Source organism: Myxocyprinus asiaticus, chromosome 9 (genome assembly GCF_019703515.2).
Source record: "Myxocyprinus asiaticus isolate MX2 ecotype Aquarium Trade chromosome 9, UBuf_Myxa_2, whole genome shotgun sequence".
Lineage (NCBI taxonomy): Eukaryota > Metazoa > Chordata > Actinopteri > Cypriniformes > Catostomidae > Myxocyprinus > Myxocyprinus asiaticus.
In genome coordinates this window covers 53,069,795-53,085,822 of record NC_059352.1, presented here as the reverse complement: position 1 = coordinate 53,085,822, position 16,028 = coordinate 53,069,795, and the positions used below count along the sequence as shown (strand labels likewise).

General features: G+C 41.1%; 2 protein-coding genes across 4 annotated transcripts in view; one reads left to right on the top strand and one right to left on the bottom strand.

Annotated features, from left to right (window-relative positions):
* Positions 1–1,091: 1,091 nt before the first annotated feature.
* On the bottom strand, positions 1,092–3,844 carry LOC127445992 (zinc finger protein 239). The gene is made up of 4 exons (XM_051706566.1): positions 3,752–3,844; positions 3,461–3,498; positions 3,300–3,430; positions 1,092–2,897 (listed from the first exon to the last, which is right to left on the bottom strand). The coding sequence occupies exons 1-4, from the start codon at positions 3,797–3,799 to the stop codon at positions 2,020–2,022; spliced, it is 1,095 nt and encodes a 364-aa protein (XP_051562526.1). The 5' UTR covers positions 3,800–3,844; the 3' UTR covers positions 1,092–2,019.
* Positions 3,845–10,157: 6,313 nt separating this feature from the next.
* LOC127445989 (transcription activator BRG1) overlaps positions 10,158–16,028 on the top strand; it is a 53,648-nt gene continuing 47,777 nt past the window's right edge. For 2 of the 3 annotated variants that reach the window (XM_051706558.1, XM_051706557.1), the window contains exons 1-6: positions 10,158–10,268; positions 10,880–11,102; positions 11,180–11,294; positions 11,610–12,008; positions 13,422–13,520; positions 15,960–16,028. The exon at positions 15,960–16,028 is cut by the window's right edge and continues 214 nt beyond it. In XM_051706558.1, coding sequence (XP_051562518.1) covers positions 10,884–11,102; positions 11,180–11,294; positions 11,610–12,008; positions 13,422–13,520; positions 15,960–16,028 — 901 coding nt within the window. In that variant the 5' untranslated portion in view covers positions 10,158–10,268; positions 10,880–10,883. The remainder of the gene's footprint in view (positions 10,269–10,879; positions 11,103–11,179; positions 11,295–11,609; positions 12,009–13,421; positions 13,521–15,959) is intronic. The other variant, XM_051706559.1, reaches the window with a different exon arrangement.

Sequence of the window (16,028 nt, the reverse complement as noted above, 5' to 3'; positions counted from 1 at the left end):
CTGAGTTTGAACGTAGGCCTTAAAATACATCCACAGGTACATCTCCAGTTGACTCCAATTAGCCTATCAGAAGCTAAATTAGGCTTGACATCATTTTCTGGAATTTTCCAAGCTGCTTAAAGGCACAGTTATCTTTGTGTATGTAAACTGACCCACTGGAATTGTAATATTGTCAATTAAAAGTGAAACAATCTGTCTGTAAACAATTGTTTTGTTTTTCTCCCCAATATGGAATGCCCAATTCCCAATGCGCTCTAAGTCCTCGTGGTGGTGTAGTGACTCGCCTTAATGTGGGTGGCGGAGGACGAATCTCAGTTGCCTCTGCGTCTGAGACCGTCAGTCCGCACATCTTATCACGTGGCTTGTTGAGCGCGTTACCGTGGAGACGTAGCGCATGTGGAGGCTTCACGCTATTCTCCACGGCATCCACGCTCAACTCACCACGCGCCCCACCGAGAGCGAGAACCACATTATAGCGACCATGAGGAGGTTACCCCATGTGACTCTACCCTCCCTAGCAACCGGGCCAATTTGGTTGCTTAGGAGACCTTGCTGGATTCACTCAGCATGCCCTGGATTCGAACTCGCGACTCCAGGTGTGGCAGTCAGCATCAATACTTGCTGAGATACCCAGACCCCCGTAAACAATTGTTGGAAAAATTACTCGTGTCATGCACAAAGTAGATGTCCTAAACGACTTGCCAAAACTTTAGTTTGCTAATATGAAATCTGTGGAGTGGTTAAAAAAATGAGTTTTCATGATTCAACCTCAGTGTATGTAAACTTTTGACTTCAACAGTAGATAGGTGGTAGATGGATTATAGATTATATATATCTATAGATAGATGGATGATAGATAGATAGACAGACATACAGATAGATGATATATATCTATAGATAGATGATAGATAGATAGACATACAGATGATGGATAGATGATATATATCTATAGATGGATGATAGATGAAAGATAATGCCGAAATTTAAGACGTAATGATAGATTCATATAAAATGCTACACAAGACTACAAATAAAATCTTTGGTTTGAGATAAATTAATAAAAAAAACAGCACAAATACATTTGAAGTGTTTATTAACACATGAGAAAACACTCATGCACATGAAGAACCCAAACACCCTCAACACACACAGATGTTATAGTATTACCATGTGCTTTAAAACCCTTAAACTAAACAAACACACTTTACTAATGGTTATAATACACACACACACACACACACACACATATATATATATATATATATATATATAGACTGAATAAAAAAAGAAAAAAAAAAAAAGAGGATGAACCATTTGAAAAATGGTGTGAAATGAGTAAAAAAAGGTTAAAAGCTAAATCTAAATGTGATTCATGAGAAAGCTCAGATTAATACATAATTCACCTGGTGCTCAAATTGATCACACACAGTTGTTTCATATTGTTAAAGCACTTCTATACTTTATAACTTCTTCATGATAGTTGTGACAATATTTGAGACGAAGTGTTATATTTAACAATAACAGTGTTTGATGTATCATGTACGTGATTTACAGCAGCTAGTAAAGTACACGATCCACATGACCATAATGTGTGTTTACAGAAACGCTTCAATCTTCTCGACGACTTCTGCACTATGACAACACAAATATCATTTGTTTGTAAAATAATATGACAAAATACTTTGAAAGAGTTTGATGAATACAGGGAATGTGAGCATCCACAATAATATCCACCTGTACAGCACACAGCTGACAACACAAACAGACATTGTAAAGTACAACAGCCCACATGACGGGAGTGGAGGTGAAACCAGAGACGTGTGGGGCGCTTGAATCACAAACTGATGTTGAACACATGAGCAGAGGTTCAGAAGAGTACAACAACTATCAATGTCACAGAGATTTTGTTTACATAATCTATTGAGTATTAATGGTAAAAAGATCCATCCTTCTCCATCAACATACATGCAGTGACATCAGTCCTGCAGCATGTCCATCACATGACCAAACTCGAACCGTTTACGCTCTGTCGCCGTTGTGAATCCTCTGATGCCTCTTCAGTTCTCCGGAGCGGAAGAAGTTCTTGCCGCACTGAGCGCAGTGGAAGGGCCTCTCGCCCGTGTGGATGCTCTGGTGACCCTTCAGACGCTCTAGTCTGGAGAAGCTCTTGTCACACTGGTTGCAATGATACGGTTTCTCTCCCGTGTGGATCCGCCGGTGCTCCTTCAGGTGTCCCGACTCGGAGAAGCTCTTCCCGCACTGGAAACACTGGTAGGGTCTCTCGCCTGTGTGCGTCCTGTGATGTCTCTTGAGGTCGCCGGATCTAAAGAAGCTTTTCTCACACAGGGTGCAGCGGTGAGGTCTCTCTCCCGTGTGAATGCGCTGGTGGCCCCTCAAATGTCCCGAATCGGAGAAGGACTTACCGCACTGGAGGCATTTGTATGGCCGCTCGCCGCTGTGGATTCTCTGGTGCCGTTTGAGGTCACCTGACCTGTAGAAGCGTTTGGCGCACTGTGGGCACTGGTACGGCCTTTCGCCTGTGTGCATTCTCTCGTGCTGCTTGAGATGCCCCGAATCAGAGAAATTCTTGCCGCACTGCAGACAGTGGAACGGCCGCTCTCCTGTGTGGATCCTCTCGTGTCTTTTCAGATCGCCCGACGTGGGGAAATTCTTCCCGCACTGAAAGCAAGGGAACGGTCTTTCCCCGCTGTGTATTCTCTGATGTCTCTTGATGTCGTTAATTCTGAAGTATTTGCCGCAGTCCTGGCAGTGGTACGGTCTGTCGGCTGACTGTCTGCTGTTGAGTTTGGGTGCGTCTGTGAGAGACAAATCTTTAGGATTCACTCCGCCACAACACGCCGTAAGACACTCTCCCGTCTGCTGCTGAAGATGCTGCGCTGCTCGAGAGAAAACAATAACAACAACAGGATGTGGGAGTCAATCCGACAGCATGAAACACATCAATGACAACATTTTTAATTTCAGACATGAAAATCGATTTCCACAGGACCAGTGAAGATCATCATATCCTGTATGTGTGATTGTGTAAATATGGGCACTTTGCTGCCATAGAATAATGGGCTATGAGTGATATTCACATTCTCAAATCAATTATGGATTAATGTTCAAAATAAACATTATTTCAATTTCTATTAAAAGTGTTCATTTTATGTTTGGGAATTTTTTTCGTACAATACACCCTCAAGTTTTATGTTATTATCTGTAACACTTAAAATCCCAAAGATTTGAATTCAAATAAATCATGTAAACAGTGTCTGTAGTTGTGTGTCGATACTCACCGAAATGAAAGAAATCTTCCACACTCTCGTCTTCCTCTTTGACCTTTACCCCCACCGGACGCCCGCAGTGCTGAAACCGGCCTGTGGGCAGAAATGGAGCGCTAGTGGAGAGAGACTGGGGCAGTTTAGCGCTAGTGGAGAGAGACTGGGGCAGTTTAGCGTTAGATGAGAGAGACTGGGGCAGTTTGTTCCCGAAGTCCTAAAACAGAGTGAATAACATGACACACATCGCGGGCCGCGGCACTTATAGACGACAATGTGCTACACAACAAACATGAATACTGATCAATTAAATAAGAATACTGCACAGATCAATGTTGATCAGATCAGATTAACTTCACTGAATCAAACGCAACGGCGCGTGAGAGCTAGAGCTGAACATAAACAAATTAAACAGCCGTTATTTCCCGTTATTTGTGCAGATTGAGCTATTAAACGCGTTGAACACTCACCAAATCCATCCTACGAGTCCATTTGCTTAAATGATGAACGAAATTCATCGGCGAGCAAGAGAACCAGCAGAAATGTGATATTGACCGGAACTCGCTCCTGTTTACCGTGAACGGAAGAAAAAGCAGCACCTCCTGCAGCACCGGAGAAATAAAAACATGTGGAGGAGACCAGAGGATGTTCACAGTGGACATGCAAATAAACGAATAAAAAGACGCTGAATAAACTGCTTTTGTAAGGAAATAACTCATCACTTAATGATTTGAAGTTATAGCAGTTATGCCTGTGCTTACAGTGGATAGTTTTTCATTTTTAGTGTTATATACTTTTGAATATATTGACTTGTTTGTTTGCACAGCTTATTTTTTTTGGTTAGGTGTACCTGTAGATGGGGGGCATATTGAAAATCATTCACTGAGGACATTCTGCTGGACACACGTGTGTACATGCAATGAAACAGATCTGGAGACTTGAGATTATAGTTTAGTTTTTATTTTATTTTTAAAACAATATTTATGTTTTATTTGTTTATGCATATAAAAAAGTATTTTATGTGAGATCATCTAATAAAGATCTCGTTTTACATGAGGCGAGGAGTAAAGGAAGGCTTTCTTGGAAGAACCACAGCATTTTCTTGTTCCCAGACTTTGCAAATTCGACGAGAGAAACGTGATCGATTCAAGGAATGCAAGAAACTCTTATATCATCAGAAGGTCGCTTTTGCACTGATGTTAACGGCAAAACTGAGAATAGATGTTAAGGATGGATGCAAAATATTTACATGCCCACAGCAAGCGATGTCCTTCATAAAGTCAATGGAGTAAGTAAGCTATTGTGTGGTTCTCACATTGTAGCCGAGTGGACCGACTCACTGAACATCCACTTGTCAATCTGAGGAACTGAGCGCCTTTTTTTGTTTCTTTTTGTGCTGGTTCCGCTAGTGGCTGGAGTTTGTTTTATAGATTATCTTTTTATCTCACAAAATTTGTATAGACTTGAGCAATCCGACGGCAAAGTTGTCGCGGGGGCTCTCGTAGGCATACATGGACTGTTTGAGTTTAGAGGGATGGACATCGGTTGGCACTGTCGTGCGCGGGGTTAATGTGCACGTTTTTCTTTTTTCTGTTTTTTGTTTTGAGGGATATTCAGGGGTTGATTGTTGCACTAATGTTGGAATGTGGTTTTATAATCTTGTTTTTGACACACAATCTATTTTTTCTAATATGTCAATATGTCAGATGTTAATGTGAGTGGATTGTCTCTCTCCACGTAGAATGTGAATGGGTTCGGGCACCCCATAAAAAGAAGGAAGGTTATTTCTTTTCTTAAATGTAAGAAATATGATATAGTGTTTCTTCAAGAAACACATCTCTCCCCTCAGGAAGCTGAATATTTTGGGAAGATATGGGGTGGACATGTTTTCTTTAGTGCTGGCTCAAGTAAGAGCAGGGGAGTCATTACATTGATAAATAAACATCTACAATTCAAATGTCACAAACAGACTAAAGATAAATTAGGAAGAGTCATTATTGTGTTAGCTGAAATTCAGGGGCAAAGATTGATTTTGGCTAATATTTACGCACCTAATGATGATCAGGGCTTTTTTATAGATCTTGAAGGGATGTTGCAAGCCGCTGGCACCTCTCATGATATAATATTGGGAGGAGACTTTAATATTTTGATGGACTCAGTTCTTGATCACAGTGAAGCAAAAGTGTGTAAACCCCCTAGAGCAACACTGACACTTCACAGGATGTGTAATAATCTTGGTCTTACAGATATTTGGAGACTTTTGAACCCATCTGGTAGGGATTATACATTTTTTGCATCAGTCCATAAGATTTATTCTAGAATAGATTATTTATATATATATATCTAATCCCTCATTTCATCTGTTGTTGATTGCTCAATTGGAAACATTTTAGTCTCAGATCACGCCCTGGAGAGTTTAGAGGTGTTGTCACATATAGAGAAAATGATATATATAAATCATATAGTTGAATCCTGAATTCCAACAAATGTTAAAGGCTGAAATCAGTGTTTATATGGAGACCAACTGGTCCTCATTATCCTCTGTGGGCGTGGCTTGGGAGGCACTTAAGGCGGTTCTTATGGGTTGGATCATACAGTATGCCTCATTCACCAAAAAATCCAAAGCACGAGAACTCGTGGAGTTGGAAGAGAATATTAAAAGTGCAGAGGCAGAGCTGAAGCGCCGAATGTCGTCTGATGGCCTCAGAGAATTGACCCGATTGAAATACAGATATAATACTATTTTGTCGCGGAAAGTGGAGTTTTGGTTATTCAGGGCAAGACAGTTATACTTTGAGTTGGGGGACAAAGCAGGTAAGCTTTTGGCTAGATATATAAAACAGAGAGTCTTTTTCTACCATTCCCTCAGTGAAATCTGCTGGTGGTGAATTTTCTACCACGGCCATTGATATTAATAATGATTTTAAAGAATTCTATCTTGATCTCTATAGTTCCACGTCTTCGTCTACTGATGAAGATATTAGAAACTTTGTGGAACCATTAGAACTCCCTAAACTGACGACTGAGCAAAAAAAACTCTCTTGATTCTGAGATAACCTTGGAGGAGCTTGATGAGGTAATTAAGGCCATACCTACAGGCAAGGCTCTGGGGCCTGACGGCTTTGCCATAGATTTTTTTAGATCTTATGCTACAGAACTGGCTCCACTTTTGCTAGAAGTTTATACGGAATCATTAAAGAATGGAAAGCTTCCGCCAACCATGACACAAGCCCGGATCAGTCTGATTCTTAAAAAGGACAAAGATCCAAGTCAGTGTAAGAGTTATTGTCCAATTTCCCTGATCCAGCTTGACATTAAAATTTTGTCAAACATTTTGGCTAATTGATGAAGTTATGACATCTCTTATACATATAGATCAGGTGGGGTTTATTCGGGGCTGCAGCTCTTCTGATAACATTAGGCTTCTCATCAATATCATGTGGTCAGTTGCGAATGATCAGACTCCGGTCGCTGCCATCTCACTTGATGCTGAAAAGAAGTTTGATATGGTTGAATGGGATTATCTTTTTAAGGGAGTACGTTTATTGAATGGATTAAGTTACTTTATAGACACCCGGTAGCGGCGGTACAAACAAACTGATTAATTTCAGATTATTTTACTCTGGATAGGGGCACCCGGCAGGGTTGCCCTCTTTCCCCATTATTGTTCTGTCTTGCCCTGGAACCATTAGCAGCTGCGATAAGAAAGGAGGAGGATTTTCCAGGGGTGATGGCGGGAGGTGTGGCGCATAAGTTTTGCTTTACGCAGATGATATTTTATTATTCGTCTCCGACCCCACTAGATCTATGCCTTGCCTCCACAGAATTATTAATTCCTTTTCTAAGTTCTCAGGATACAGAGTTAATTGGTCTAAATCCGAAGCTTTGGCTCCAGCCGGGCTCCTTCCAGTGGCCCAAACAAGGAATTAAGTATTTGGGCATTTTATTCCCAGCAAATTTGTCTGATTTAGTTACAGTTAATTTTGACCCTTTAATAAAAAGATTTTTGAGCGATGTGGGCAGGTGGGCTTCATTACATTTATCTATGATTGGGAAGGTTAATGTTATTAAAATGAATTGTATTCCAAAATTCAACTACCTGCTACAATCTCTCCCTGTAGATGTCCCCCTCTCTTATTTCAAGCAATTTGATCGCATAGCGAAGTCCTTAATTTGGAATGGTAAACGTCCCAGATTACATTTCAGTAAGTTACATAAGCCGATTGATAAAGGTGAGCTAGGCCTAATCAAGATTTTGTTTTATTATTATGCGTTCGGTCACAGATATTTGGCTCATTGGTCGCTGCCACCTGAGAGAGCCCCTCCCTGGTTTTGTATTGAAAAGGAAGTTCTTGCCCCTATTTTGCCATTGCAAAGCCTTTCTATCAAACTAATCGGAGAAGTTACACCCCGTTATCTCACATTTGCACTCGGTATGGACAAAAGTGTCCAGAGTGTTTAATTCTGATATTTATTTAAATGTTGCCTCAAGCATATGGCTGAACCCAAAATTATGTTTTAATAAGTCCCCTTTCTGCTGGTCAGAGTGGATCGTGAGGGGGTTAATACACTCGGTGACCTATATGAGAGTGGAGTGTTGAGATCCTTTGAAAATTTGGTTCAACATTTTGGGATCCCAGATCTCAATTCTATAGGTATTTACAGCTGTGCCACCTGCTCTGTACTATTTTTGGGAGTAGCTCACACCCCCCTAAAGCGGCAGATACTCTGGGAGAGGTGATTACTGCTTTTGGAAAAGGTCATGAGGCATCAGTGTATTACTCCCTGCTAATTCAGAGTCTGGGAGACGGAGCTTCAACTTCTATCAAGAGATTATGGGAGAAAGATTTAAACTTGATATTGGAGGAGGGAGTGTGGGCTAGGATTCTAAAAAACATCATCTAGAGATGCAAGGGTGCGCCTTATGCAATTCAAGATTTTACATCGATTCTATTGGACCCCCTCTAGATTGTATAGGCTTGGTCTTAAAGACACACCCACCTGCTGGCGATGCCAATCAAAAGATGGAGACGCAACTCATGTTTTTTGGGGGTGTGTCAAGATCCAAGAATTTTGGCTGAGGGTTCATAGTTTTATGTGTGACATATTGGGCACTCAAATTTCATTTTGCCCCAGACTCTGTATTTGGCGATGGGGCGGTCATAAATATTGGGGATAGTCACTTAAAATGTTGGGTCCTAGCCAGAGTTATGGTTGGCAGACAAATTATCCTTAGGGGGTGGAAGACGTCTGGGGCATCCTCGTTCGGGAGTGGTGTGGGGAGATGGGTGGGGTGGCAGCATTTGTGGAGGTGATTTTAAGAAGGCTGGGTAAATGGGATTTGTTTGATAGGAAGTGGGGTGGATATTTGGCTTTTTTGGAGGGGCAGTGGAGATGGATTTTTAGTTTGATGTGTATGTGCATTCTTGTTTTTTGAAAGTTTTTTTTTATTTTTTTTTATGCTCTAATTGTAAGTAGCCACTGTAGTGTGTGTTTGTGTCAGGTGGGTGGGGGTGGGGGGGTGGGGGGTTTAAGGTATATAATTGATTCCGTATTTTATGTTGTGTTTGTCTTGTGGATGGAATCAATAAAAACTGTTAATAACAAAAAAGCTATTTTATGTTTCAGTCCATACAGCTATCAGATATCGTCTCTATGAAATAAACATTTTAAAGCATGAGTGACGTTGAGGATATCTGCTGGATAAATGCGTGTAAAAGATCCAAAATTTTGGAAATAACTGACAAATATTTTCATCAACAAAGTCCTTGAATACACAGACTTATATTTTTGCAGAATATGTAGACGTGAGTGAGAATGTTTATGGTTTTACTGTATCATTTTGTCAGGACCTCCTATAGACTTCCATTATGAAGTTTAAATTAAGCTAAAGCAATAGTTCACCCAAAAAGTAAAATGCTCTCATCATTTATTCACCCTCATGCCATCCCAGATGTGTATGACTTTTTTCTTCTGCAGAACACAAATGAAGATTTTTAGAAGAATATTTCAGCTCTGTAGGTCCATACAATGCAAGTGTACACACACACATACATACTCACACACACACACTCACACAAACACACTCACACACACACACAAACACACACACTCTCTCACACACACATATACTCACACACTCACACAAACACATACACTCTCTCACACACACACTCTCACACACACACTCACACACACACACACTCTCACACACACACACACACTCACACACACATACACTCTCTCACACTCACACTCTCACACACACACACACATACACTCTCTCACACTCACACTCTCTCACACACACACACACATACACTCTCTCACACTCACACTCTCACACACACACACACACACACTCACATACACTCACACACACTCACACTCACACACATACACTCACACACACACACATACACTCACACACACTCACACTCTCACACACACACTCACACACACACTCACACACTCTCACACACACACTCACACACTCTCACACACACACTCACACACACACTCACACACACACACACTCACACACACACACACACACACACACACACACTCACACACTCTCACACACACACTCACACATACACTGCAGTAAGAGAACACACATGTTTGGAGGTAAACTGTACATTGAAGAGTTCGGTAAATAGAATAAATAAACTGGGGAAATCAAATATTATTGAAAGAACGTTGTACAAACAGCAGAGAAATGCGCGTGATGTTCTTTATAAGCTCTATTAAACAGTTACAATCATCAATAAATAACAGACTAGCTCAAATTCTCCCAATAATTCTCAATGAATTAAAAGGCAGCAGATCCGTGTGTATCGTGATTCTAAAAGCGCTTGAATCTCTTTGTCCGCAGCGGCGCACCGTACATGAACATCCACCGAATGAACGGAGAACCGGAATGTCTGGCGGCGCTCGTGAGGTGATGCCGTGAGTCCGTTATCCGCATCATTCATTATATCACCGGTAAGTCTGTGACAAACACACAAAGCATAATTATTCAAATGCATCGGCTATCAATATAATAAACAGCGTCATATCAGCGTTTGTAAATGAAGACTCCGTGTTTAATGTGTTTGATCACACCGACGACATTTTCTGTTCCTGTCAAATATTCATTTGATTTACGTGAACGGTTATCTGTTTCACGCGTGTTTCATGAAGGCCATTGTTAAATATGCTCAATCGATTTCAAATAATGATTCACAAAATGAAATGTATTTCAGGATTCACACGGTCATTAAAAACTTACTGGTCATTAAATATCTGATCAAACTGATCATCAGTCCTTATCTCTAAAATATCAGCAAGAAATTGTGTGTAATCTCTATAAAACCATTTTTCTCCAGATGCAAAACATTATAATGTCCCCTTTATATGTATAAATGTCATATAATGGAAATACAGGAGGATGTAAATGAAATAGAAATGAGATCTGTAGATTAAACTGTTCTTCAGTCAATATATCATTATTTTTCACAGGTGGCTTTCTGTAAACATCAAAGCTGCTATTTCATGTACACAAACAGACTGTGTATATCCAGTTAACTTTGTCCTTCCATTTTTATTGGGTGCAGACGGATGTCCACCCCAGAGCCCCCGTTAGGAGGGACGTCCTGTCCAGGGCCCTCACCCGGTCCGGGCCCGTCTCCTGGAGCTGTTCTGGGATCAGGACTGTCTCCTGGATCTTCACACAGTATGATGGGCCCCAGTCCCGGACCCCCGACTTCAACAACACACACTTTTCCTCAGCAGGCGTCTGCAGGATACAACCAGGAAAACCTCCATCACATGCACAAGGTCAAACATCTCCATGTGAGAGTTTCTAACGTTAAACAGACGTTGTATTTCTGCTTATTGTGATGTTTGTGTTGAAGCCGGTGGAGGAGAATCTTCCAGAAGACGCTCGTTTCAGTCAGATGAAGGTTGTTGCGATGAGGGCCGGACATGCGATGACGCGTCCAGGAAGTCCGATGGAGCAGCACTCTCAAGGTTTATAACACACACACACACACACACACACACACACACACACAAGTCATGTTTCACATCCGTGTTTCTCAACACACTACAAACATGTGAATCTGTTTTTAATACAGTCTGACTGGTGTTTTCTTTAATATCGTGTAGTTTTGTTGATTGTTTGAGGATGAGTTCACAAGCTTTTTCTAAGTAGTAGAGTTGAATTGGACACACGACATTTGATGTGCAAAACAAAAGATATGTGTATTTATCTGGCAACCTAATGATATATGATTATATCACACTTGTGTCCTTTAATCACATGACGTCTCTCTCCTCGTGCAGGTTACCCGTCACCACTGGGCGCTTCAGAACATGTGTCCAGTCCTGTGTCTGGTAGCGGGCCTCCATCAGGTCCTCTGCTCTCCACTTCAGGCTCTAGTGTCCCGTTAGAGGGTGTGGACACTCAGTCTATACCGCAGCAGAACCGCCCGGGAGCCCAAAGCGCCGCCTCTGGTTCTGTGAGCGGTGCCACCGGCCCCCCCACACCCTTCAATCAGAGTCAGCTGCACCAGCTGCGGGCACAGATCATGGCATATAAGATGCTGGCTCGTGGGCAGCCGCTCCCTGACCACCTGCAGATGGCAGTGCAGGGCAAGCGTCCAATGCCAGGCATGCAGCAGGGTCAGAGTCTGACTGCAGCGCCACCTGGAGGTGGAGGTGTTGGCTTCAGCAGAGCCCATGGTGAGATTTCTCCAAATAGATTAAATTACATTCACTGTATAATTTAGAGTTGAGCTGAAAACACTTTCATAAAAATAACAGACACATATTCTATTTAAAGGACTGGAATGGTTCACCCCAAAAATAATATCATTCTGTCATAATGTCCAAACCCATATGACTTTCTGTATATTTCTACTTATCTTCTAATGAAGATTTAGTGAATTATTTCATGAATAAAAACAAAAATTGGACCCAAAATAACCAAATTGTCTTGGGAAATTTTGGGCTGTTTCTCATCAAAACCTTCAGAAAACTTTGATCTGTCTGTCCATCCTTCAGTTTATCTATTTACATTTACTCATTTAGCAAACAAGTTGATTTGCATGAAAGTATCTGCTAAACAACGAAATGTAAATGTAAATCTATTTAACCCTTATACTTTATGGATATCAATATATTTAATTTACGCAAGGGTTATAAGGGTTATTTAATCTTCATCTTTAAAGCTCTCTTCAAACTACACAAGTATTCAAATTAGGCCTAAATAACCTGTTAAACATGCTTTTCTTAAAGGTGATGTAAGATTCAGAAACCCTTGTTATTAGTGACACCTGTGGCCGTTAAGTGAACTGCAGCAGCTACCTGTTGCTCGTGCTCGTGCACACACTCCATAGGGACGCGAGTGAGCAAGCATTGACCAAAACAATGACGTAACTTACAAAGAGACTGAATGTGATTCACCAGCATCATGCTGACAGATGAGGTAGCATCATTAAAATGACACAGTTATGATTGTTTTACTACAAACTGAGACTAAAACTACTTATCAGCTAACATAGCATACTGCTACACACATACAGCTACATACTACCCAACTATACCAGACAGTTTACTGTTGCACTGTTATGTTGCACTATTGTATGTCATATGTTGTACTACGATCAAGAAACCAGCGTATTTGCTTAAATTTATCCTGTATACCTGACTTTTAGTATAAGAGAAGATCGCTGAAATTATTTGAAAGTTATGCAGAAGAGACGCACTGAGGCTCTCGGGAGCGCGCATAAACGTCCGCTCCCTTCGCATGAAAATCAGTCTACAGGCTTTAATAGGCAACCTAGGAAGTCCGGGAAGGGCTCATTTTTTAAGTTGCGTTACAAGCCGTTCACACATTGGCCAACATCTTTTCCAAATATTACTTCAGCACTTTGAAACATGAAATCTTCCACCAAAACACAGCTCTGATGAAGATTAAATGACTTATGATTTAAAAACAGATTAGACACAAGGTAATTAAAATGTAATGTGATAAACTGTATGTAGTAAAAGTGCTCCGAGGTGTTTAATAGTTGAGCGTGTTGAATATTCATCTCGCTGCAGTGCAGTGTGGTGACTCTAGTAAAGGGTTAGTTTGTGCTGGTTGTTCTGCAGGGATGGTTGGACCCAACATGCCCCCACCAGGACCCTCTGGAGTCCCGTCTGGAGTTCAGGGTCAGAACCACAATGGACCGCCCAAACCGTGGCCTGAAGGTGAGGAGAATCACATGAGCTGATGTTGTCATGAGTTCAATCCACACAATCTCTGAAGTGTCATTTGTGTCTCCAAGATTATGAAATGGTGTTTTTAAACAGGTTTCCCTGAACTCTTTCCTCATCTTCTATTGGTCAAACAAACACATAGCCCCACCCATAACACACACTATTGGTTGAGCCAGTTTTACTGTGTCGGGCCGCTCAAATAAACAGAGGAATGTTTTGAAAGTGTCTAGTCACAGTGTTTACTGTCTTCAGGAAATCAAACTGCCAATAGATTACCGATAGTGACTCTGAACAATAAACTGAGATACGAGAAATTATTTTACCATCCAAACAGTCACACACTTCAGCTTTAAACTAGGGCTGTCAATCGATTACAATTTTTAATCGAATTAATTACATACATAAATATTTGATGAGAAAGCCAGCTCAAATAACAATAATTGAATATATAATGATGAAATAATTATAAATAGGTATATTTAAATAATTACAAATAATGCAGCTCTGGAAAACAATGAAGAGACCACTGCAAAAATGATTCTCTGGATTTACTATTTATAGGCATGTGTTTGAGTAAAATGAACATGTTTGTTTTATTCTATAAAGTACTGACAACGTTTCTCCCAAATTCCAAATAAAAATATTGTCATTTAGAGCATTTATTTGCAGAAAATGACAACTGGTCAACATAAAAAAGATGCCGTGTTTTCAGACCTCGAATAATGCAAAGAAAACAAGTTCATATTCATTTATAAACAACACAATATTAATGTTTTAACTTAGAGTTCAGAAATCAATATTTGGGGGAATAATCCTGATTTTCAATCACAGCTTTCATGAGTCCTTCACAAAGATGAATCTGCCCGATTCCAGCCGAAGCACCCCCAGATCATCACCGATCCACCACATGGTCATCTAATGATGGAGACCTGGAGAGACCTTCAAGCCGCAGTGTCTCGCACCCACTGTGAAATTTGGTGGTGGATCGGTGATGATCTGGGGGTGCTTCGGCTGGAATCGGGCAGATTCATCTTTGTGAAGGACTCATGAAAGCTGTGATTGAAAATCAGGATTATTCCCCCAAATATTGATTTCTGAACTCTAAGTTAAAACATTAATATTGTGTTGTTTATAAATGAATATGAACTTGTTTTCTTTGCATTATTCGAGGTCTGAAAACACGGCATCTTTTTTGTTATGTTGAGCAGTTGTCATTTTCTGCAAATAAATGCCCTAAATGACAATATTTTAATTTGGAATTTGGGAGAAATGTTGTCAGTACTTTATAGAATAAAACAAACATGTTCATTTTACTCAAACACATGCCTATAACGACCTAAGTGCTGAGTGACTCCAGCCAGGTCTCCTAAGCAACCAAATTGGCCCGGTTGCTAGGGAGGGTATAATCACATGGGGTAACCTCCTCGTGGTCGTCATTAGTGGTTCTCGCTCTCAATGGGGCGTGTGGTAAGTTGTGCGTGGATCGTGGAGAGTAGCATGAGCCTCCACATGCTGTGAGTCTCCGCGGTGTCATGCACAACGAGTCACGTGATAAGATGCACGGATTGACGGTCTCAGAAGTGGAGGCAACTGAGACTTGTCCTCCGCCACCCGGATTGAGGCGAGTAACCGCGCTACCACGAGGACCTACTAAGTAGTGGGAATTGGGCATTCCAAATTGGGAGAAAAGGGGATAAATAAAGAAATGAATAAAGAAACCCTGCGCTAGGAGAGGTATGTAGGTATTTTCGGGTATCTTCTCTGTTGTGCAAATGCGAACAGCCTTTGTTGGACTGCAAAACAGTGATGTCACTGCGCATGCGCGTGCGTGAGCGTGTGCGCGTGAGCATGCGTGCGTGAGCGTGTGCGCGTGCATGTGCGTGTGTATGTGTGTGAGTGTGCATGTGCGTGAGCGTGAGCATGCGCGCATGCGTGTGTGTGTGTGTGTGTGTGTGTGTGTGTGTGTGGTGCAGTCCCTTTCGTTTCATACCAGCTCCCTTCAACTGTGCACAGTGTAGAAAGCGCGCATCAGACTGGCGCTAGCAAGCGTTATGAATATTAATGAACCATGTGACTGCAGTGGCGCTCATAATTTAGTACCGGCGGTGCACCACCGCTGAATGCATATAGGGGAAACACTGTTTAACAATTAATTTGATTCAGCTGAATTCAAAACATGGAATTCAGAAAAAAATAAATTGAAATAAAACATTTTATAGGACCCTACTTGAAAAACACTAGGAAATATGCAGTTGTTTTAATGTATTATTGACATTGATATTTAAAGTTTTTAAAAGGCTAAAAAAAAAGTGTGTCCAGTTGCATATTATCCATTTTTGCTGTGGTATCAAAATTGGCATCAAGAATTGTGAATTTTACTGTTATTTGGACCGACGACTAAAATGTTGTTATCACACCGCTCCACACTAGTTTCCTGTGTTACAGGTCCGATGGTGAATGCGGCGACACCCTCGAACGCCCCTCAGAAACTGATGGCCC